Source organism: Larus michahellis, chromosome 1 (assembly GCF_964199755.1).
Source record: "Larus michahellis chromosome 1, bLarMic1.1, whole genome shotgun sequence".
NCBI lineage: Eukaryota > Metazoa > Chordata > Aves > Charadriiformes > Laridae > Larus > Larus michahellis.
The window spans coordinates 129,755,640-129,781,890 of NC_133896.1; the positions used below are offsets into that span (position 1 = coordinate 129,755,640).

The 26,251-nt window shown below is 40.1% G+C and overlaps 1 protein-coding gene across 1 annotated transcript in view; it reads right to left on the reverse strand.

Moving 5' to 3' along the window:
• SYTL5 (synaptotagmin like 5) overlaps positions 1-26,251 on the reverse strand; it is an 87,239-nt gene that overhangs the window by 31,723 nt on the left and 29,265 nt on the right. The window contains exons 6-9 of the mRNA XM_074604021.1: positions 15,096-15,311; positions 3,718-3,830; positions 2,184-2,316; positions 112-237 (exon numbers count right to left, since the gene is read on the reverse strand). Coding sequence (XP_074460122.1) covers positions 112-237; positions 2,184-2,316; positions 3,718-3,830; positions 15,096-15,311 — 588 coding nt within the window. The remainder of the gene's footprint in view (positions 1-111; positions 238-2,183; positions 2,317-3,717; positions 3,831-15,095; positions 15,312-26,251) is intronic.

The following is a 26,251-nucleotide window of genomic DNA, read 5'->3' on the forward strand; positions in this document are numbered from 1 at the left end:
TCAAATAACATTAATGCTGAGCATTCAAAGACACAATGCAGCACAGAGGGCTAAGCACGCATCCCTAGGTCAATCCCGGCATAAACTGTACCAGATATTTCTGCTGCTCACCTCTCAGAGCAAGGCGTTGACTTGCCACTGCGCAGACTTCGGGTTTCAGCTTCTGAGCCTGTGTTCCTCTCACCTTCACCTTTTGCATTTGTAATTTCTCCTTTGGTAACCGCCCTAATTACCTTCCTGATGAAAATGGGGAATAAAAGATTTTAAAAGTTGTAATTTTTTTCCCGGGAAACAGCAGCTTGACTGAAATACTCTGACGTGTGCGTTCTATTAATTTCATCTGTCTGACCTATGGACAGCTCTGGATATCAGAGTTAATAGAGGACCAAATCTGATTATCAGACTGACTCCTATGAATAAAAGAAAGCATCATATTTTCTATGAACTGCTTTTTAAGACACAAAACGTTAAAACATCCCTCCTACTCAACACGGCCACTTCAAGCTTTGAACCAGAAGTGCCTTTTGTGAAAATTCTTGTCTTTTTTTTTTTTTTTTTCCACAGTTTATACACAGCAAAGTATTTTTGACCAAGTATGCGTATTTTCCCCTAGCAAATTACGCTATCTTTATTTTCTTTTAAAGATTTCTTTGCAATTTCTACAATTATATGCATCAATGCCCTCAACGCGCTATTTTCTGAAAACATAACATCATTCCCTTACCGTGCAACATGTGGCCTAATAAGACAGAAATGAAAGAAATGAAATGAAGTTTTGAAAAGTAATAGTATTCTTTACAGACTTGCAAACAACAATAGACTGTTACATTATCCCATGACACTAAGCATCAGTAGGAGTTGGCCCCAAAATGGCTTTGCTAAAACAAATCCACTAACTAGATATATGAATGCGGAACCTGAGGGAAGGAGAAGCAAGGAAGGAAGAGGAGGAATAATGAACTACTTCTAAGAAAGCCCACAAAAAATACTAGGAAAAGCAAGCCTAGTTTTCATAGGATTAAATTTCCTTTATGGGCAACATCACCACCAGAAAACACTTCAGGCCAGAAACTGAAAAAGGCTGAACACCACTAAAATAAACAACAGAGAGTTATAAAAAATAATTGCTTCTCATAGGGGAATATGAGTAATAGATTTGCACAAAGGATTTAAATGAAAAGAGGATTAGAAAAGTAAACTTTAATGCACTCTTAATATAGCTACCAATCAGCATGATTCAGAGCAACATCTAGGTCCTATTATGGTAGAATCCCTAAACTGTTTCTTTCTTCACCTTAATTTGAGAAGCCAGAGGCATTCTGATGCTCTTTTCCCCAATATTAAAGAGAGATAAATCACTCGGTGTTAATTTCTGGAGTCACTAGAACAAGTAATTCCACATTCAGCTCCCCTGAGAAGTAAAAATAGCTGCAGAAATCTACCTACCTACCCACCGTATATTTAGGATCCATAATAACATGCCTTCTTTCTTCCAGCAGAAACAAAGTTTTCCAACTACTAGCCCGTGGAACTCCAGCCATGATATGAAAGTGAATGTTCATCAGATTTTCCTTCCCATTCACCCAATTGCCTCAAGTTATGGCCAAACACCACTCGTGCAACCATATATTCAATGCATCTTTCCGTGTCCTCTGAGAGCAAGCGAGCGCTCCTCTCAGGGCATAGTCAAACTGGCTTTACACTCGCCACCGAGACTGCAAGATGAGCAGCAATGTATCTGTTTATTCACTGGCACACGCACAAAAAAAAAAAGGGGCACTGCTTGACTGTTAGACTGCGTTTGCACAGCTGGAAGCTAAAGGAGAACTTGACTTGTGGGCAGAACCAACCAGTGTACATAAAATACAGTCTCTCCGAATACTACTTTTTGCATTTGCTTCTTCAGCAAACCTGCCTTTAGGGACATACTGGAGTATAAACAAGAAAAATGCAGGAGTAAAATTGCCTTTTTTTCTGCTACCTTTATAGCTGAAGAGTAATTACTGCTGCATTTCCTAGGAGACAGCAGTCTAATTATAGTAAGTAGGCTTTTAAATGAAGGCTTTTCCTAACCCTGAGAAGTTTGAGGCTGATGTGGAACACTGAAGAAACTCAAAAGAAAATTCATCCAACCATATACAGATGTTATTTGATTTATCAGTTTCCAAAAGAAAAGGCTTTACCCTATCCTTCTGGGTCCACCGAAGATTGATTTATGCCCAGTTGTGGAGGAGACTGATACATCTGGTCTTTTTTCTTCATTCTCTTGGGGTTGATCTTTAAATGTTCTACCTTCATCCTTACTGGAAACCGTATCTTCAGTGGAGAGAGGGGAGGAAAAAAAAGTGAATGTTTGCACAAAAAAGGCAGCACATGTCAAACAACCTACAAAAATAGATTTTTAATTTTTTCAATATTAAATAAAACCATATGATAAAATATCACGCGAAAAAAAACCTTGCAAGGTTCTTTGGCTTTTCTTTTTAAGAAAAGAAAAGAAAATTTCAAGTAGCTTGAAATGTTTCTCCATATCAACTCCTGTTTTGAACTATGCCTCTGAATTTATCGCTGACAACATTTAATAACCAAAAGACCTGAAAGGTTTTGTAGTGTATGGTATTTTCTGTGTTAAATGAAAGAATGTTTTCCTAGTTAAAATGTTTGTTCAACTAGGAGCAAGGCGTAGAAACAATGGCTTAAATTCATATTTTTAACATATCTATCAAATAACAAAGTAGGAAATCATAAAGCCAATTTGACAGGCCGCATAATATCAAAACCCAGAGAAGGTTAGATACTTGCCAGTTTGACAGTGACATTGGCAAGATCAGCGTTTTGCCAAGCAGTATATTTGCGCCAGGCATTTTTCCAATGGCAGTAAACCAGTCCCCTCTCCCTACAAATTGCCCATACCCATCACCTTCCTACTGAAAGTGATAAATGCATGCTACATCTGGAAACAGACTACCTAAATAACAGCTTCTGCAAGCAGAGTGAAGAAGTTCAGTGAAGACAGAAGCGTCAGCATTCAGGAAAACCTCCTGTTTCTTAAACCAGCGGTGCTGTGGCGCCACGCAAGGTACCACAGCAGCTCAGAGACGTGGTACACTTGCTGTGCTGGGTCAAGACAGCCAGACTGTTTACTGTACCTAAAACTGCAGGTGCAATTTGTTGGAGATATCTGGGCAAAAGGAAAGTCAAGTGAGAACTGAAAAGTACCAAGTAGCCTGGATATAGCCCATGCTTCGGTATACAGTGCAGGAGTTAACACTTATCTTTCTTCTTCAGAGTTGAAAAATGGAATACTTTTTACACACCACCATCGCAAGTAATAGAGCCAAAGTAAAAAAAAAAATGGCTGGGTCTAGATCTCTGGATACAGCCAAACTTCCTGGCAGGAACTGAGAATGAACTTTTAGAGCCTCTGCTGCCAGCTTTGCAGGTGAATAATACTATCCACCTGTTTGAACAGTGAGATTTTAAGCAGCTCTCCATCTCCACAGAGACACTTCTTCATTCATCTATACCTTACCTTTCCTATATATTAATCATTCACAAATCACTGCACAGTAATACCCAAATATGAAATTAAGATTAAAATACTAATTATACTTACATCTTCAACAGTGAAGAATAAAATACAATGCAAGCCAAACGCTCTGGAAACAAGGTTTGAATGTGTTAAGCACAAGCAAATGTCTCTCTTGTGGTCCCTACCTGGGAATTTGTGTAGGATAGACCGTCTGACAACATCAGTTCCAAGATTTGATTGTTTGAAGCGCTTTGCTCTCTCTTCAAAAAACCATTCTCCTGTCACTATCCGTAGCTGTCTATATAGGGAAAACAAACAAAAAAAAAAAAAAAAGAAAAACCAAAAAGAAAAGCCAGAGACACACGCACATTAATAAACTTGGCCAACCAAAGCTCCTGCTTAAACCTTTAGGTCATCATTCAACCGTCATGCTCACAAACTCTGGACAATGTTTGCATAGTTCAAAATCAAGAGTAAAAAGACTGATTGCAAAGCTTGGAATAGTAGGACATGCAGCAGAAAAATAACATCATCTCGCTTCGTAAATGCAAAGTAATTTTCAGTACACAGAAATTTACTTGGCAAAAAAGCATTTCAACATCATTTACCAGATTTCTGCAGAAACATATAGCATACCATCTCCTAGTCCTTTGGTTAGTGAGCTACTCAACCCCACAGTTTTCAGTATCTCCAAACTGACAAGAGATGTAGAAACAACAACAGCAAATGGAGGGAGAAGAACCCTCACCGAAGCTCCTGCCAGCCAAGTCAACAGTTCATGGACCCAGCCTGGTTATATGCAGGTTGCTGCAAGCCTATGTGTATTTTTTGATCTCTAAACTTCATAGGGGGCCACTACACGCAATTTCTTCACATGATAGCGCTGTTATGAATAACAACGTGTCCGAGGTTCAGAGCAATGAACTTTTGTCTTTGCTACTGTTCTGGATAATGCTGCTTTTTCTGGTTTCAAATTCTCATACCTATACTAGCAACAAAGAAATCCTGTACTGCATTGCTGTTTTCCATAGGTATATTTTTATGCTGATTACTAGCCCTTTCCTAATTAGTTTCATTATGGTAAAGCATCACCATTTCTACTGCCTCACTATATACAGTTGATGGCAAAAAGCTACTACACAAATAAAAACAAATAAATAAACCAAAAAAACCCATTAAAAACTGATTTAGCTCAAGACATGTTCCTGCTTACTTTATGATCAATAAGACAACTTATTTTCAAACCTATACCAGAAAAGAAATCATCTAGTCTCTTGGGCATGAAAATTACTACAGACAGATTTAAAGCACTGATCAATATCTTTGCTACTAAATTACTTCTGAGTCATGCCTGAACAGAGAGTCTGACTTGGGAAAATACTAAGAATTACAGAATAGGATCCTGTCATTGGTAAAAAAAAAACCCCTAATATTATCAGTTCTTTCTAACCTATTAATAAATCATGCACCTTTTCATGAATCACTAAAAAAACCCAAACCAAACAAATCAAAATCCAAAACATGCAGCCACAAGCATAGAAATAGAAGATTATTGTCTTATCTTGTTGTTGCAGACTCCTAGTGACAAAGCTCCGTATAATTCATCATCACAATCAGTCAGTCATCATGCAAGGCATTAAATAAAATCTCTACGTTTCTACTCAGAATTTTTAAATTACTTTTGTTAGACACAAACACTGGAAAGAATTCATTGCGTTAGAAACTATGCACTCTCTGGCTAGAGAGAAAAACTCTGTCTGCAGTTTTTCTTTGAATGTGTATTTTCACAATTCATTTACAGCATGCATTTCTCTGTACAGCTATTTGTACGCCAAGGTTTACAACAAGTTTAATGCATTATATCAAACCATAAACCTTCCAGACCTTTCACTACGCCATCATATTCCATTGCAATATAAACGACATATTACATTGCAGTATGTAGTGCACAGTTCATTCATCTTTTTTTTTCCTCAGTTACTCCCAATTTTGACCATAAAACACAAGTGCAATTTTCCCCTTGGCAGAGATTTTGATCATCCTCAATATCTTACCAGCAATGCTTAAGTTGATCAAAGTCAGGCTGGGCACTCCCCACCCCCTTATCCAGACAAGCACCTTCACCCTTTTCCAGAGAGAAGGTGTGACATACGCCCAGGGTTTTAGCAGCGTGGGAGGCTGCCCCATACAAAGTTATAGGCTTTTACAAGCAAAAATTTGTAACTATTTCCACACACAACCCTGAACTCTGCCACTCATCTGGGCTACTGTGGTTCATGGAGGGGCAGTCCCTCCACCACTGGGTCCCTGGAGAGCCATGTCTTACATTTTCTGGCCAGACGTGAACAGTGATGAAGGAAAGAAAACCTCTCTGGTGCCTCCTGCATTACAAGTGCCCAGGGGACATCGGCCTGGGTGGAACGGTGGCCAAGACCAGTGTGTTTGCTTGTTTTACCATATAACCTTATAATCTGATGTGGAGATTCAGCCTTGCAGCAGCAGGACCAAGGGCTCAAGGAGGGTCACGGGGTCTGGAGAGATTGAAGGAGCTGCAACCAAGGGAAGGACGGTTGGGGTGGCTGTGGGAGGAGGCTAGGAAAGAAAAGAATAAAGGGCTGCTGGGCTGTGCAAGGAAGGATCAGTGGGGGTGCTTGTTGATGGAGAGACGAGATCATCTCCCAGCAATCATCTCTGGGAGAGAGCCCTCCTCTCCTCCTCCACTCCACTGTGGTTTGGGTCACCATCAGTCTCCCTCTCTCTGTCCCCACTCAATCCCTACCATCCCAACATCATCTCCTACTCCTCATTCTGGGAGTGAAGCAGCCTGCAAGAGGGGACAGGTTGGTACCAAGCTGGGGAGCGAGGCAGGAGTACTGTGGAGAAGGACTTTCTCTTCCTATCACCATCCCCTTGTCATAGTAACTACTGATCCCATGCTCATCTTCCTCTCAGTCACATAAGGCTGTTCAAGGAAGAGATAGGTTAATCTATTTGAGCAACAACAGTTGATCCATCTGTCTCTTGGCAACGGATAAATAAGCAATCTACTTCTCTTAGTAATGTCTCTCTGCAGGTTGTAACCTGCCACCATTAAATAGTCCCTAATTATGCTGCTGGTCCCCTCCTGCTTCGCCAAAGAAGTTTGGGGTCATCATTGCATGCTCTGGCAAACACAAACTGGACCCCTAAGGAAACAGGATGGTGCAAACGATCTCTTTTGCAGGCCTGAGCCGGCAAGGGAGTGTGACAGCCACTATACCGATGGAGTTGAACCATGTGCCAGTTCAGCTAAAGATGGGAAACTTAATTGCCCATCTTCTTCTTCTTCTGGCTGATCTTATTAAGCAGTAATAAGATCCACATTTTAAATTGAAGTGCCAACTCCTTGGCAGGGCTACTTTGAGAAGACCCACACCCGTTCTACTCTGACTTCACCGAGAGAACTAGGTCTGCAGTAAAACACAGACAACTCCCTCAACCAAGGCACAAAACATAGCAAATAAAGGGATTTTTGCCTTGTTTTAGGTCAACTGCTTCACCTCTCTAGCCAATCCTGTTGTCCACAGCAAAGGGAAAAAACAACTGCCACCAATAGCCAGCCATTGCAAGCGTAGCACGGAACAAGTCTAGAGGCACGGCCCTTCAATTCAGACCTCTGTCCTTATTATCATCAATGTTACTGTCAGTCTTGGGGTCCTGGCTTCAGCTGGCAGTCCTCTTTTGTGAAAACCTCCTTACCGAACACATAACCTCCACAGAAATATCACATTCTAATGAAATAAGGGGAAAACCCCTAGGCTTTGCAGCTTTGAAATTCTAGTGCACTAATATTGGATGTAATTTTCATGTATACTGAACAATTCACAGAAAGACTACTGTTCGTGTTACCTTAATCATTTCATTCATACGTGTCAGGAGTAGCTATTAAAACAATTTTTGTTCTACACATAAATAGAAATGAATTCAGATTAAATGATTGCCTAGGTCTCTGACTTGACGTTTGAATTTCATAATTGCATTTGACATTCTGAATCAAAAATTGAAGAGCGAGACCTAAACAGTCTTATGATGATGTTATTTTCATACATTTATAATTATGACAAATGGAGACTGTTTTCCCTACCGAGATAGTGCATTTTTCTTCTGTTTCTGATACAAGACTTAAATGAACCCATCCCCACTAAATAATTGTTTCAGTGGGAAACGAAACAAGGGCATTTACTCAACAGTACATCAAATCAGTGCTTGTAGGTTTGGGTTTTGTTGTTTTTAAAATAGGTCCAAGGTCCATACTGACTACAAATCATGGTATGTGCATGCGTTTTCTTTACTTTCCTCTCTCAGTTAGCATGTAGCATACAAAGTTAAAAATACGTATGTGTTCTACCAAAACAGTGTTTAGACTGGCCTTCCAAGATGTGCAACAGATGCTGAGGTCAGTAGCTTTAGAAAGAAGGAAAACAGTGTTATAAACTGTAATAGCAGCAAGTTTCACATGGTTGCTCTTTGCTATACTCAAAACGGCTGTGAGAATTTTAAAGAAAAATCACGTTCGGGTAGCTAGGTTTAGTACCAAATACTTTAGGTATCTGCTAAAGTCCTTGATTACTGATCCACCTACTCACATCATCATGTGAGAGGGAGTATATTACGATTTTGTGCTTCTTCTCCCTCTGTGATCTCCTACTAAATGAATTAACTTCACTAACGCACAGCTCAGTTTAAAAATGGAACATAACCTGTGGCCTAACCCTGCCAAAACGTCAGCTTGTTATTTTCCACTCTCATTTTTGCAAGACAGTTTATGGTTAAATGCCCAATTATAAAAATTCCATTCAAGATGGAAAGTCCCAATTGTTATTTTTATTCATTTATTTTGGGGAAAAACCCCCATTGATAAAACAGTTTCACTATACATTTGATCACCCAACCTAATCCACATCCACAGTACAGGGGAGAGAGATAGTCTAGTTTCCTTTCCTTCTCCTGTTCCTCAAGATATTTTACTTCCTCTTTGGAGTAAAATTCAGAAAAAAAATGGCAAGACCAAAGGCCTATACATGAATATACCAAAATGTACACACTCCTTTTGCTATGTATTCAATTCCGCAGAACATTTTCTGTAACATAATTTAATTCCAGAGTAACATTAATATGCTGAGAGGCTATTAAATAGAAATTTTTGACCCGATTAAAAGAAGGCACACTTACTTGAATGTTATTAAAATAAAAAGAAATTATAAGAATTCTGAAAAGCATTTTCATACTAAAACATTTGAAATGCCTCTGTTTTTAGGCTCCTAATGGGAATACATGTTACTAAGATACTGATGAATTTTCATGACACTTTAAGACAACATAATTATTTCAAAGATGAAGATAAATTTTCCATCACTGCTTCGTTCTGCTGGAATAACTTGGATCACCTAGGTATTTAATCTTGCTGAAGAACTCAATCAAAATAAAGGCATTGTTCACAGATTTCTAGACAAATTCATAATAAGAAATACAGTCAGCATCAATGCAAAATGAGCTTGTCAGCAGACTGCTTGAAGAATTTGATTTCCCTCAACCTATTGATCATTTTAGATGCCAAATTTAAAATGAACTCACCACATTTTATGAAGATTCAGGGAAAAATATTACCTTAATTGCAAGTTCCTCTTTTAGCACCTAGGATTGAAAGCTCCTGATGATCTGCAGGGGATAGAGCAGAAAGCTGCATCTTTCGTCAGGTGTGTTGCTACATACAGGCTCAATTTACCTCATTAATTTGAGTGGAAAGTGGGGTGGACTGAGAACTGGCTGAATGGCAGAGCTCAAAGGGCTGTGATGAGTGGTGCAGAGTCCAGCTGGAGGCTTGTAACTAGCGGTGTTCCCCAGGGGTCAGTACTGGGTCCAGTCTTGTTCACTATATTCATCAGCGACCTGGATGAAGGGGTAGAGTGCACCCTCAGCAAGTTTGCTGATGATACAAAACTGGGAGGAGTGGCTGACACATCAGAAGGCTGTGCTGCCATTGAGAGAGACTCAGACAGGCTGGAGAGTTGGGCAGAGAGGAACATTATGAAATTCAACAAGGGCAAGCGTAGCGTCCTGTGCCTGGGGAGGAATAACCCCAGTACAGGTTGGGGGCTGACCTGCTGGAGAGCAGCTTTGCAGAGAGAGACCTGGGAGTTCTCGTGGAAGACAAGTAAACCATGAGCCAGCAATGTGCCCTTGTGGTCAAGAAGGCCAATAGTCTCCTGGGGTGGATGAAAAAGAGCGTGGCCATCAGGCTGAGGGAGGTCATCCTTCCCCTCTACTCTGCCCTGGTGAGGCCGCACCTGGAGTACTGTGTCCAGTTCTGGGCTCCCCAGTTCAAGGAGGACAGGGAACTGTTGGAGACAGTCCAGTGGAGGGCTACAGAGATGATCAAGGGACTGGAGCACCTCTTATGAGGAAAGGCTGAGAGACCTGTGTCTGTTTAGCCTGGAGAAGACTGAGAGGGAAATTTAACAGTGCTTATAAATATCTAAAGGTCAAGAGGATGGAGTCAAACTCTTCTCAGTGTCTCAGGAGAACGGACTACAGGTACAAGCTGGAACACGGGAAATTCCATCTCAACGTGAGGAAAAACTTCTTTACTTTGAGGGTGGCAGAGCACTGGAACAGGCTGCCCAGAGAGGTGCTGGAGTCTCCTTCTCTGGAGACATTCAAAACCCGCATGGATGCATTCCTGTCCAGCCTGCTGTAGGTGACCCTTCTTTGGCAGGGGGGTTGGACTCTATGATCTCCGGAGGTCCCTTCCAACCCCCACCATTCTGTGATTAAATACTACAACATGACCATCAAACACAATCACATAAATAAAGACTGTCTTGTTCTCTGCCCTCAGTAACTGCAAAACTAAGAATTTGGCAGAAGACTTAGCTCTAACCCCTCTTGAACTTTAGATGCTTTATCTTGCAACTTTATATTCAAGCTGATAATAACTCCCATGTGGGAAACAAACAGTAATTTTCTCTTTACGGACATTCAAGGGAAATACCCTTTTTCAGTAACTGTAAACTGTAGGACATATAAACCTCAGTTTGTTATACTTAAAAATACTGATGAACATCTCTCACTATTCACGCTCAAATGTCTTTCCTCGAATTCACTGAATCCCTTTTGAAAGTGTTTTAGAATGTAATTAATATGTTGTAATGAGCTTCCCCATCACCATAAGCTCTTTTCAGGCAAGTCTGACTTTGGAGAAATGGCAAATGAACTGTTTTAAAGATTATTTTGGAGGACAGAAGTCAGATTCATTTGTTGCCAGATGAAGATGCTCTGATTGGCAGATGAACGTTTATATTGTATTACTAAACAAACTGGTATCTCACCCCTACAGCAACCGTCATGCTACTATGTATTTTTAAAAAAATTTGTTTCAGAAAATAACACTGTTTACCACATCCTTAAAAAAATGAGTGTCTTGAAATTACCTGATCCTCAAGTCAAAGTCGGCATACTTGAAGTTGCCAGCCACACTTTTTTAATTTTTTTGTTGGTAGATGGACATAAACCCACCAAAAATGTTAAAGCAATGATAACATTTGATTCCAGACTATGTGACAGAATGTCCTTTTGCTGTACTACAGGTATCCCAAACTTCTGTGCTATGAGTGGATAGGCAGGACTCAAGATGCTCGGTAGGAAGGAAAGGTCAAAACGTATTAAATGAAGCAACGGGCAGAAGCTGACTGATATTACCTACATTTTCTTTTATTGCCACAAGACGTTCTTTGTTTCAGCAAACATTTCGGATTATCTGTGTAAGGGATTTCTGCAGTAAGTTCTGTAGTACTTGTCAACCTCTCTTCGAATGAACACAGTCAACACCCATCATCAGACTCTCTTCACTGACACCAGGTGCAATGCAGTAGGCTTTACAACAGTTCTGAAAAACTTGCTTCTGAACATATTGCTGCAGGTATAACTGGTGGCTATATAAGAAGACCTGTACAGGTTACTACTATCGTCACCACCTTAAGTGGCACTTAATAGACATTCTTGAGGACAATTTTGGCAGAACAGCCAAGAACTAGTATAGCACCAAAACTGGAAAGAGTTCATGAAAGCCATGAGTCCTTCTCCTTGCCTTTTAAGGGTCTCACAGTATGTATGACAACATACATATACGTTATAATAAGAGTATGACCTGGCTCTGCTAATGGAACAGCACCACAGGTGCTAGAGTCTATACAGATATCAACATTAACCTAGTCTCATTCATCAAGGTTACTAAAAGAAAAGGACAGGGGCAAAAAAAAGTTTCCTAACACTTTTTGCAAAGTCACTAGCACGGCGAAACAATCCAATTTGACAGACACAAGAACTGTATGCAGATCAATACTACAGAGCTAAGAGCTTTTTCCCCTCCTACTGCTTTTGTTTGCTACTTATACGGTATAACTGTCTCTTAACACTGGATTCCTGTTTTCTTGTCCTTGCCATCTGCCTTTTAATCTTGCCAAAGGCCCTATTCATATTAACTTAATGAGCTCCTCCTTCAACTGTAGTTAAAAAAGGCTTCAAATGTAGTTAATTTTCCCTGCGTTTCTCACTTAAGTGAGAGAGAGGAAAGCAGAAATGAAAGAATTTAAATTACGCACAATGATTTAACTGAAATACCTATATCTCAAACTTTCATCTCTGTACTGCCCACACAGAAGATAATCTCTCTGTGTATTCCTAGCAAGGCATTTTACAAATCAACTGTCATTATAGCCTTGCAAAAACACTGCATATGAAGAAAAAGAAAGGATAGAGATTTCAATTTAATAAAGATGCTGAATACAGGCAAAACTTTAGCAGTTTGCAAAAAAATTACTGCATGGTTTGTAATAACTTAGAGGCAGGCTTCAACTGGAACTGATTTTCAAGATGATTGCTAGGACCATTGCTTGGCACACAGAATTGCAGCACAATCACAAGAAACAGGGGTGGCATATATTTTGAGAAATGACCTCATCCATCTTTCAGCCCCAAAACAGGACCTTTGTTGGTGTCATCAGTCCTGAGAGAGGTTTATCCAACCCGCTTTTAAAACAAGATTCTGCAACCTCTCCAAGTTATACCAATATTCATGCCACCTAATCTAAACCCTTTCACTGCAATTTCACTATAACATTACTTTTCCTATCCAAAGCAAGTAGAAAAGCCTTTATGCACCCTCAATGCAGCTGCCTTTTGTAGGTTTAAAACTCAGTTATTTTCAGTTTTCTCTTGCCTAGGTCAAACATTTCTTACTCCTTCCATTACTCTGGACATACTGTGTGCTAGGCTTGTGATCGTTATTTTCTGCTGAAGCTTCTCCAGTTGGCCAACGTGAAGTTCGCTACACAACACAGGATTGCGTCGTGCATTTTGCAGGCCATAACCTGCTTGTACATCCCTGTGTGATGCTGGACTTTTCTACAGTGGAAAATACTATTGATTCATGTTCAGTTTTTCATTCAGTATGATAGCCAGATCTTTCCTAAGAAATAGCTGCATAAGCTGTTTTTATCCTCGTTCTGTGTTTCTGCAGCTGCATTTTTTCCCCAAACGTAGTAATTCCACATGCCCGTAGGGAGCCACCACCTGCTCTTCCTTCAAACCACTTCTCTAAATTGTAAGCATCACTATGGATCTTAATTCCATCCGTCAGCATGCCTGCAGCAGCTCTCAGTTTTATGTCACCTGCAGGTGTAACTGGCAAACTCATCTGCTGCATCACAGTCCTTAATTAAAATACTTAACAGTAAAAAGCCAGGAAATATCCCACTCTATACCACTGCTTGTGTTTTGTTTGGATTTTTTGGTTTTTATGTTTTTTTGGTTGTTTGGTTTGGATTGTTTTGACAGTGAAATGCCCATAACTATCCTGAGAACGGAGCTTTATAATTTTCCAGGGAGGTCTGCAATCACACTGACAGAATTTATTCCAGGGCATAGCTCCCCTTGTTTATCAGCTTATTAGAATGGCATGAGAGAAAGTATCAAAAGGTTCACGTAAGTCAAGTTATAAGACATCAACAGATCCTCCTCTATTCACGAGGCCTGTCACCCTATCAAAGGGGAAAATTAAATTGGTTTTGACATTATTTGTTCTTGAGGCAGCTCTTAGTCATCATCCTGTTATCTCTCAGCTTTCAAACAGCACAGCAATCATTTGTTTCAGGTTTTTTTAGAGAAATTAAAGGTAACTTGACAGGGTCAACAAATCCCTTGTTCTTCCTTTCTTCATTTTTAAAGAGTAGTATTGTGTTTGCTGTTCTCCACTCTGTCATCACACCTGCAGCCCGTCATTTCGGAAAGGCACAGCACTGAGTTCACCTCAGGAGCTGGCTGAAGCAAACTACTACAAGGAGCTCAGCAGGCCCCTACCGATTTAGAACCACTTCACAAAATCAAGCACTTCACCATGTTTCATCTTAAGAGGTGAGACATTGTCCTCTGGATGTCCCCCACTGGCTGCAGAGAAGGTTAAGGCATCTAGCTAAAAACAGACGTTAACCTTCCAAAGCTAAAGTTAGAAGACACAAACCCTAAACTCCATGTCCTGTTGTATTTATTTTCCACTAACTGTCTAGGTAGCCAAGGTCTGACGTACCTAGCAATTTGGGTTCAGTCTCCAATGCAATTTACAAAAAGCCTTATCTTCCTGATCTCCAGTTCTTATGTCAGGATACATAACCCAGTTTTGTTGCCCGATACGCTTCTCCTTTCCTTCACCGTTATCTTAACAGTGTCAAGCTACAAAATCCCATATTACCATAGCAATCAAGTGAATTATTCTTTCAAGTGTATCTTTGAACACATAACACCTCTTTTTGTTTATTCACTTGATATCCTGTGTTAGAATACTGATTCTCTGCTTTTCAGCACTGTGATCTGCTACCCGACATTTCCATGCTCAATATTCCAAAAGTGAGAAATGTTGGAATAGTCTATCCCCTTTTGTTTTACCTCCCACCACAGCACAATTTACTTTGGAACGCTCACTAATAGAGACATTATGAATACAGCCCTCTCTCTGCATGCAGAGATGTTCTGTTACTATAAACGCTGGGCAGGGGGAGGAAAGCAAGGATAGAAACATGTATTGAAGTGCTTGGACTCACAATTTTTACATTCTCTTTCCTTAAAAATCCACCTACCACATCAGAACACGCAGACCTCACTTATTCTTAATTCTGTTTTGTTAATTTTTAATTACTTGATTCTTACATTTATGTCTTCATAATGTGAATAGACTGTCACTGGCTCGTAACTGATTTTCTCTCATGTTCAGAGTACTTCCCACCAACAGCTTAGTATCTGCGATGCTTGCAGCTCTCTCCAGAAAGAGCAAGCTAGTTGAAACTGGCTTCGAACTGGAAAAAAAGATACTGCAAAACAGTGCAGCAAATAAAACCCACTGATAAGCCTCTTCCCTTGTGTATCTGCTATGTATATGCTTTTGTGCTAAAGGGACGTAAAACAGGGACAGCAGCACAAAATTACTTACACAGCGGTAATCTCTAAATGTATTTATGAAAGCTGCAAAACTTACGCAATCTTGGCGCACACTGAGCATTTCCACTGCCCGTCAGTTGCCACGTCACGACACTTATTGCAAACTCGAAGTTTGCAGGTTTGGCACAGGTCTCCTCTGTCAAAGATGAAGCCCAGGCTTTTCTGACAGCGAACGCAGACCCTGCTGTTGTCCTGTTGACAATGACGGTTTCCACCTTTCCTTCTCACTTCCAGAAGCTCATTTTTCAATTTCCTAGAAGTAAGAAAATAAAATCTTTTAATTTGGAGGTAGAACTCAATAATCTGTAAGAACTTTTTAACATATAAGGATTCAGTGCTAAAAACTGCAAGACACAAAGAAATGCAATAAAAATGTTTTGGGTTTTTTTTTTTTTATATTCACTATATTTTTTGACACACATACGACAAAGAAGAATAAATCTATCCTCCACCTCTCAGACATGCACTCAAGAGGAAAATCTCGTGGTAGATCAGTATAAGTAACTGCAGACAGATATGCAGTTCTGGACAATTGGTAAAACATCTTTGCTTGTCCCTCATCAATAATTCAAGTCACGCTGAGCCGAGGTTGACAACAGCTCAAAATTAGGACTATCCTGTGCATCCACAGAAGAAAAAGACAAAAATCTTCCCTGTAATTAGTATGCATTTAATGCTATGCCAGTGTAGAGTTAGCTAGGAGTGCGTATGCAATTCTGCACTGGCTATTCAAAGCATAAAAAAAAAAAAACAACAAAAAAAACCACAAACACAAAACCCCCATCTAAATAGAAGATGGTGTTATGCTGTGATGCCACAAATAAATAAAATAAATGAAGAACACCAGTTTAAATAATGTTAAATAAAGATTACCAGTTCTGCCACTGACTCTGCAGGATAAAAATATTTGCATTTAAGACCTAGTTTTGGGTTGCAATTTCAATGGTGCATGAGTTGCGTCCTTAACAAGAAAATAAATGGAAGTGAGATGTAACTACTGTATTTCCAACGGCAAAAAAAAGGAATTTGAAGGAAAAGAGTCAGGAAGGATGACAGGAGAGACAGTTTTCTATGCCTGTCTTCCCAAACCAGGGACTCAAGTAGGACCCCATCATAACCCAAATCTCTCACTAATAGCTCCTTGTACTTTGGTTGCTGATCTCAACTCCAGAGCTTTCCCTCCCATGCCACAGCCTCTAGCTCTTACCCCTCCCACCCCAACCCACAGAATCATCTAGGTTAGAAGGGAATAGTGGAGGTCAGCTAGTCTAAACTCACAGCCAAAGCAGGGCTTTGGCTGTAAAAAAAAAAAAAAGCCTTCTTAATATCTAACCAGAACCTCCCACATTCCAGATTGTTCCTATTGCCTCTCCTCCTTTCACTGTATACCTCTGAAAGGAGTCTGGCTCCATGTTTTCTGTACAGTCACACTAAGGACTTGAAGACAGCAATCGTGTCTCACCTTTGCCTTCTCTTCTGAAGGCTAAGCAAACCCACCTCCCTCTGCCTCTCCTTCTACAACATGTGCCCCAGCCCACCTTGATAGTCCTCCATTGAACATCCTCCAGTATGTCAATGCCCCTCCTGTTCTGGGGAGACCCAAACTGGAAACTGTATTCCAGATGTGATCTCACAATTGCTGAATAGAGGGGATAATCACTGGCCTCAACTGCTAATGCAGTCCTGTATGTAGTCCAAATTGTTATGTCCTCTCAACCCTTCTCAGCTGAAGCTCTAACCACTCAACCCCCAGGCTCCTCTTATCCTCTCATCCATCTCAATCTTTTCAGTAAACAACCTACAGGTCCCCTGCTCTCTCCAGGCTCTTTCCTGACTTCCCCTTTCCCCCTGAAACCCTCCTACCTTAAGCTCCTCCATCCTTTCAAACCCTTCCTGCACTCCACTCTACACAAGAATAGTTCCTCCCCCGGGGCCTCAGCTCAGGAGCTGCCAAGTTCTTTCAATTTTACTTGCCCGGGTGTTGCTGCATCCCCATTCCCTCACCCTTCCCTATGATCTCTTTCATGCACTGCCATCAGCCAAGAACCTCCAGAGCCCCTTTACCATGAAGCACTCCAGGAAATCACAATCTCTGCATACACATAGATGCTTTAAGGGGGATTCAAAAAACCTGGCTACTGGCTTCACCTAAAGATCAATAAAAAGGTGACAGGAAGAAAAAAACTTTGGGAAGATAAAACCAATAAAAGATCACAGGTTGCAACCCAGTGAAGGAGGCCGGGAACATCACTTAGGCCACCAGGGACTAAGCTCTGACAGAACTAGGTTATTTGTGGATACATTGCCTTACTAAAAGGTTGGCTAGCATTTTTCTTCCCACTGGGATCCCATGAACAGCAGCTGCTCTGCAGCCACCTGGCCTGCGGATGCTCAGCCTCTGACAGCTTTTGAAAAAGGGCATGTCCAATCCCTCCAGGCAGCGACTACAAATCCTGACAAGCATTTTCATCTGTTGGCCTCTATCCAAAAGTTATTTCTTCATTCTGCTTTGGACCTTTCTCCCACATTCAACCCAAAAAGCCTTTCTCTCATGCCACAGCCTTCAAAAGTCTGTCCAGGCTTCGCAAGCTTTCTTGGTACTTCACTAACTGTTCTTGCAGTTTATCGATTGCATCTTACATCTACCTACCTCCCGCAGAGATACACTTAGTTACAGGTCCATGCCGATTTTCCTCTTCTGTCAATCAGCCAGTTCCAAATGGAGATGGGTGACCTGCACTACAGCAACTACCAACTGTGCTGCAAAATTGCCATCATGTACAGGAAAAGCAGACCATCACCTCTTTTGCCACCCCCTCCTTGTATCTACCTCCTAAACAAGCCTGCCTTCAAACAGCAAAAGTCAATTTATCTGCTGCTTCTGGACCAAGAAGTAAAGGCCAAAAAAACCACCAGCTGCCAGAACGCTCTCGACCACACCATTTTAAAAGAGAGATACCACTTCTATGCACTTGAACAGCAAATACGCCTTTCAGTGCTTGTGAAGACATCTAATTACCACTGAGGTTATGGTCACTTACATTTAACTAAATATCAAACACTGTTCACAAAATGCTTGATGATTTACTCTCTCCCCTCTCAGCAGTGTGAATTTGTCAGAGACAAAGTACTGTACTACATGGCTCTTTTATTTAGTACAGCCACTTCTACTGCCAACTAATCTCAGGGAAATTTGTTAAGATTGGATTGTGCTTTCACACACTGAGAGGTGTTGCAGCACTTCCCAGGTTCACCCTCAAAGCCCTCCTTGTCACAGATGAGTCCTCCTTCACTAGGAATTCTTAATCTGGCCCATACCTGGTGCTTCTGTCCCTCTCATCTACTTTTTGTCTTCCTGGAGCTTGCTGAAGTCATCCACTTACCTCTGCACTGGGTCCACCCAATGAGCAGTGCTCAGAGCTGCAATGGGGAACACCGCTGTCAGAAGACTTTCAAGCATGGACCCAAGAAAAAGAAAAGGAAGGGCAGATCCAGTTTGCACTTGCTACCTAGATCACCCCCTTCAACTGCACCCACAAATTTCTGTTCTACCGTCCCCCTGTGAGCTGACAGCAGACAAGGACGCACTGTTCAACCAGAGCCCTGGAACTGCTCCTTGCTTCCATGTGGCCTCTTCCGCATCTCAGCCACTCCACTCTTCCTACTCATTTCTCATAGGTCAGCTCAAAAAGTCAGTCTAACTTACTGGTACAGAGGTGACAGCTATGGTTTACGTCCAAGTACAACAATAAACACAGATTCAGCTTTGCTCAGCTTCCCCACATATCTGTACTGGGTTTACACGGCAAGGTTTTGGCAATGGAGGGGCTTCAGGGGTGGCTTCTGTGAGCTGTGTGTCTCTGATCCTGTCACTGGGCACCACTGAATCTCTCTTGGACCTCTTTTCTCCCCAGTACAGTTTCCCATGAGACTCTTTCAAGCAAGTCCCCGAACAATCCAAAATCTTCTCTCTTGAAGTCCAGAGTTGTGATCCTTTTTGCTTTCTTCCCTCCACTCAGAATCTTAAATGCCACTCATGGAGACTGCAGCAAGGCTGTCCCAACTTTCACATCTCTGACCTGTTCTTCCTTGTCGGCAGATTTATATGGATATGCTTGGTACACACCCCCTTCTACCCTATTCTCTTGATTACAATGTTTCTCCTGTTCACCTCATCCCACCTAATGAGCTTGTCAGCCTGGACCACTGCTGCTTTACTTGATCAATGGCCATTCTCTCCCTACCTCATCTTTTTCATGGTCTCCTGTCGAAACTGTGAGTAAAACTGCCAGTCAATGTTCAATAGAGGCAGTCTTTGAGACACAATTGTATTTTCACTTTTTACTCAGTTTTGCAAAGATTTGTTTAATCACAGACCATAGAACTAAAGGGGCTCGTGCAATTCAGTTTTGATTTCTTTTAGGACTTGAACGTCTGCATGCAAAACAACCACCTGAGTCTTGCCCAAAAGTGTCAGGATGATCCAGAAGATGAATATTGTTAATCCTCACATCTCAAAAGGATTAAAACACTAAGCACTAACAAAGGCTTGTTTTTCCTACCAGACTTATTTCCAGTGGCTCATTTTTACTTAATTACATAAAATCAAAAGTGACCCCCTGCATTTCAGGAACTCCACAGGCAGTGCAATGCCATCGTTTTGGTAATTATCAGTGTATCCTATAAATTGCATCCAGGTGTCCAATGTTGAAACAAAACCTTCACTGAACTCCTTCCGTTCCAGCTTTCTCCCTTTCCCCTGCAACTTTCATGCCCTTTTCTACTTAATTTGAAGCATCATTGGACACAAAGTCTGTGTTTTAAAGAGCTCCAATTTAAAATAAGGAAATCTGTACCAGCCCAAACCAATAAACAGTGCATTTTTAAACAAAGGCTTGGTTAGAGATTAACATATTGAAAGATTTATCAATATTCTTTTGACATTAAAAAGGCATTATTCTTACTATCCAGTAGTGGTGGCTGATACAGTATTTTCCACTGCTTATGTGATACAAAATCTTGAATTCTTATGAGATGATGGTTGATCTGCCAACAGCATAAATTATGAAAAGTGTTTGTTTTCTTGGTTTTTTAATACAGAGCTGCCTTTCGTGACTGAGATAAAATAAATCAACCCGCAGCTTCTCCCACTACTTAATCAAACAAAGAAAATAGAAAAATTTAAAAAGCGAGCAAACAACATATGGACAGATACACTGGATATGAACCTTCTTTTGGGATTCCCTATACTATTTGTTGAACTGAACTACTGATTGACTGTAACAAATATGCTCAGATCTTAAGAAATTAAAGAATGAAACGTCTCAAGGGCCAGGAAGAGTAGGAGGAAGTGTGTGAGTCATCTGAAAAAAACCCTATAAACAGCCACTGCCTACCTGCACTAGGTACGCAATACTGAAAAGGGATAACAAGTGCAGCATGTAGCTGGACCGACTTACAGCTACCCTTTAGCCCCCAAGACAGGAACCAGCTGTATTACAAACACCCAGTTGCCTTCTGCCATTCTAATATTTGACCTCTCCTCAATTTTAAAGGAATCTAATTAAGCATACAGTTTGGTATTTCTAATCTCAAATATTAAACAAGAATTACTCTTAATCAATCCTCTTCTAGTAATACAAAAGAGAAAATAAACTCAGCAGAAGTCAATTTAATAAGCTGCTGGAGAAAAAGAATCCTATCATACACTGAAGTTTCTAAACCATCTATTACAAGAGCTGTTTGATAGAAGATAGCTATTAAAAGCAAATTTGTTACTGCCAAGGATAGCAGAATACTTAACCATTCCTCTAACTGATTTTATACTAAGATCTCTTTACTGGCTGAGAAAATACGTTAAGTGCATTGGAGAAGAGTTCTGTCATAATTAGTATTCCAGGTAACACTGAATGACTTGATCTAAGCCTTTCCAAACAGGGCCTAAAACGCCCATATAAAATATCAAAGCAGGAAACAAAACAAACAAAAGACTTAAACACCACTGGATTTGAGAAATAACTCAGATCCTAGATTAAGTCCATCTAACAAGTAAATATGAAAATGTGATGCCTTGAAAAGATGAGGAAAAAAGTACGGGCACCAAGGACCACAATTCTACAAAACCCAAACCAAGGAGCAGCAAGAAGTCATAGCTCTTGGGACAGTTGCCCACCACCTGCAAGAGGCACAAAAGAGACCCTAAAAGAGTCTAACTCTTCCCTACTGACACTAAAAGTCATGAGGCAGTCAAAGGCACTCATTCCCTTACAAATGCAGCCTCCAGAGATGGAATATTTTTTTTTATTGATATGCTTTACTCTAGAGAACATTTATTCCCCAAATATTGAAAAGCAGAACAGCTATACTGCTGCAAGAGGCACGACACTTGCTGCTCAAGCCATTCACTTAAATGAATGCCATCATAGCTTTACCTCTGTAAGCATGATCCCCTTGCTCTGAGTTAGGTAACTTTTTTTTTTTAAATGCCAAACTGTTTGTTGATGGTTTTTTGGTTTTGCAGTTGTTTTTTTTTTTTTATTTTAGGTTTTTTTTTTCCATTTTTTCATTTTAGTAATTTTAGAATTCAAGTTTCTCCTGCATCTTCCTTCTCCCCATTTCAAAAACCTTTTTCATCTTAAGTTGTAGAATAGAAAAATCCAAGTATTCCTAATATTATTTTGCCATTCTAAATTTCCAGAGTTCAAAGAGTCATAAAAAATTACAATTTAAAAAAACCTCACAAACCTGTCCTCAACCAACTATAATTAAATACTTCAGCAGGAAAAAAGTTTAAATGTATGAAATTGCTCCAGTCTTGCACCTGTTCTTAAGAAAGTTCTTTTTCCTGTACAGCTGAGCTGACACATCCCCCTTCTGAAGCTGTGCAGCTGGTAACTTAGATACTAGAGAATTTTTCTATGCAGGAACTGGTATCAACACACTGCTGGAGGCTGAGGGAGAAAGGAAATTTCCTTCCCAGACTGGTTACCAGTACCTCCTCCAAATCCAAGCAGATTCCCTTCACTGCCTGACACAACATATGGAAAGTAAGAGTAAATATTATTGCCAGTTCACAAATGGATGGGGTATTACCAATATCCATTGAGATCTCTTGCACTGTAAAATCTAGCCATGCGAGTACCTGAAATATTTTTTAGGTTCTTATTTTATAAGTACAGATTTTCACATTTTGCTTATGTAACAGATCTGTACAATAAAAGCTGTTTTAAGAATGCCTGAGTACAGAGGTATATTGGTGACAACAAAAGGAAACAGGAAAAAGCAAAGAATGAATTTACAAAGGAAAAGAGAACCAGCGTAATGAATGGCAGAACGGAGCCCAGTGAACACACGGAAAGGAGGCACGGGAACTGAAATGATACTGGACACTATAATGAAGACAAACTTCCACAGATGAACCTTTTTTTCTGAGTAAATCCCTCATCATCTCAACTACAAACTAAGATTTAAAAAAAATAAAATGCAAATTGCTTGTTGGTTTCTTACTAGTCTTTGATAAAATAAATTGTATCCAGAGCATCAGAATTAATCACCATCAGAAATTCTTTCACCAATGGAGTATCTTCATACTCAAAGAACACTGGAGAGCAAAACAGGCATCTCTACGTTTGGAGTACTGACAATAGTAACTCCTTTTGATCGAAAAGTCTCTGGTTCAAAGAATAGCAATGTGTTAAATTCACTTGACAAATGAGATAGCTGCCAGACAAGCAACTCCTAACTTCCTGTACACGTACGGATGAGCAATATGCTTTAACATAAGGACCCTTTCCTTCAAATATTTATTGGCCGTTTTGCAAAATCAGGACCGTATACAATACTATATACTACCTTGCAATCACTTTGTGCTTATAAACAAGTCCAAATGTATGATCATCAGATAAGTCAATTCTCATTCCCATTACTCAAACTTTTTTTTTCTTTTTCCTAAAGTACTTGCCTGTAGTTACCACACGGTGGTACCCCTGCTAACAGTTTCTCCTATATTGTAATGAAGTTAATACCCTAAATCGATTCTGTGGATCTCTTCGTACAGGTAAGGAGATGCCATTTTAATTAGTTGAAAAGACAGGAATGCCAACTTTCCTTTTCAATACAGAACCGGAGTTGGTGCAATTCTTGTACTACCTGTGGCAACCTAAATGCTGAGGGAATGATTCAAGTAAGAACCCAATAAAGCCTTGTCCTTGGAATAAATTGGCATGGTCCTCCTTTGTTTTCTCAGTTCAGCAGTTATGACTCTGGTGTCTCCTCTTCTAAAAACACGGTGTTTACAGCTGTGCTTCGTAAAGAATGTAAAGAACCTTTGTATTTTAAACGATGTCTGGGAAAATAGTCAAGGTAAGAAAGCAACATACGTTAGCATTAAGTGTGTCATGAGTGTTTGCTCTGTGGCAGCAGAGATGAAGAGCTAGATCCAAATGCAAAATGCTATGACCACCAGGCCCAGGTCCCTGTGTGTCACCATGGCTGGGGAGGATGCAAGTGGGGCTGCTGTTGGAACAGAAACAAACCAACAACAGTTAGATGAAACACACCTAGTACATGGTACACCCCGCTTTCGGCAAATACGTTCTTTCCATTTAGTAGTGATTTCATGACTTGTGACACTACACATTAAATGTGACATGGGTTTTCATAAAAAGGGTCTTAAAAGAACAAAACTATTTAAAAATAGTAAAAGGATGGGGAAATAAGGAAAAAGATACATGTTTCAGACCAAAACGTTCAGTTCAGAATGTCCTGACTGACATTATCTGGATGCAAGTTTCTCCCAGCAACTCACATGTTAAAAAAAACACCCTAATTTTCACTCTTGGTCAAGTGAAATGGTCAAGTTCACTATTCTTAGCTATTTTAGCTCTATGTAATTTAATGGTTTCACCCAAATAATCTTAGCATTTGAAAACAATCATGATGGTCACTCAACTGATGTCAAAAGTACTATGAATCAATGTTTAGAAGACTGTAAGTTATTTGCACAAGTAAATCAATAAATATTCAAAGGAAATTTCCAGTCACACAAGATGCATGCTTAAATTTAAGAACATAAACCCTAACATTTATTAAGCAGGTTGCTTATTTGTATTATCAAAACTAGACCACAGAAAGACTACTTGCTGCCTTCTGTGTTTCTCTCTCACGTAGGTGAAATATTTGTACATCAGATAAAAATACAAGAACAGTCACCTGCACTCCAGAACTCGAGTATGAGCAGTGACAGTGAAAATAACTCTTAAACAACTTCATTACTAGGACATCCTCCTGCACTTACTATTGCTTTCATGTTGAATAGAAAGACACCTTCAAGTTATGATGGCTTTTGAAGACTAATAGGAACAGAAAAAACAATTATCAACTACTAACACACTAGTAAAAATTCTTTAGTACAATGTACAAGTAAGCATCTTGCCAGAATGAAAAATGCCTTGAAAATAAATACAAAGGGACCTGTTCTTCTGCAAAGTACTTCAATAAAATATAGAACAGATTGCACCAAACGGAATTCCTAAGACAACAAATGTTCCTCTGAAGTATACTTATAAGCCATAATTAAAGATATCCTTGCCAAGCCATTCAGCAAGAAAAATTATGAAGTCTCCTAGGAAGCAGTTACCCACCTAATTCTTTACAGTTTGTATACCTTGGATGCCTTTTATAGACTACATTCCACCATTATCAGGCACAATATGGTCTAGCGATAGTTCTCCAAATATACTCTGCACCTGAAACCAATTGGTTCATATACAGGTGCTAGAAGTATGCATAAGCATCACATTGCCTCATTAGTTATCCTAATTAGCATTATATTTCATATAAACTTAATTTTTAGCCTTTTCTTAGGGTGCTCTTTCCATTTGTACCAACACAGAGATAAGCCAATAACACCTGTTGCTTTACTGAACTGCATCCTCCAGAGGTGCCCTGGGTTCTCAAATGCAGTAGTTTTGGCAGAGTGACTTCCAGTAGTGCCAAAAAAAGCAGGGAATTAGGGGGTTTAAGAGATCATATTAAAAAAAAACCAAACAAACAAAAAAAACCCACCCCAAACCAATCAAACAAAAAAACCCAGACGAACAAAACCTCAGGAGTTTCAACTTTCCGCTTCAGATTGGGAAACAACAGTAGTAGAAAATAAAGCTTTCTGGGAGTTTGAGAAGCTAGTGATCTGCACTTCATACCGACGCCTTTAATTGACGACTACTGGCACAACACACATTTCAAAGGCCACCACCTTAGAAAACTGAAATACTGACTTTGAAATGCTCATCCTATTACAAAACAGAGCACAATGCCTGGAACAAACAGTGCTCCATCTGTTTTCTTGTATTCTGTTTTCTTCTTCATCTGACAAATCACGAAGGCGATGAAATGATTAATTTGCCCACGCTGCCATAAAGAAACACCTTTCCTTCCAGTCTTGCAGCAGAAGCAGCAACCAGTTTTAGCCCTCTCCATTTAGATGGGCCACTACGTTTCTCCAGTTAAATGGGCTGCACACCAACAGGGGCACTGCACTTGGACTTGGTTCTCTCAAGGTAGAGGTACTTCCAAAACTGGCATTTAGCTATGCATGGATTTTCAAATAGTTTTACACAAATGAAGCCTTAGCAGGTGCTGAACGTCCATCTCTGCAATGCACAATGTCTAAAATGCTTTTTAGCAAATCAAAGGGAAGAACAATGCAGCCTGGCCTTGGAATACGTGGACGGAAACCAGCAAAGGCTGGAAATCTTCCCTTTGTATTCCATTACACTCAGCAGCCTCGCCAACAGCAAGTGCTGCACACATCCCCGCTAAGCTTGTTTCTCAGAACCAGCACTGTATAAAAGTTTAAAAGGGCAGCGAGGAGAAGCGAGAGGAAGCAGCAACAACACACTGGGAAAGCATACAAACCTTTGCAGAACCGATACTTAGCTGAACTAACTGCATTTCAGTTACCTAAAAGAGCTGACTCTCAGCCTGCCTCCACACATTGTTCCCTAAACTTTGATTTTTACCTTTTTTCCTCAGAAAAGGGCACATGGACTCTCATAATACCCTGAAGTCTCTACTTCTCCTATCAGCGACTTTTGAGATCCATGCCTGAGAACTTCAATTTTATTTATTTATTTATTTATTTGTAAACCCAAGTCATTTGAAAAATGAAGTGTTCCTTCCTGTCCCTATTCT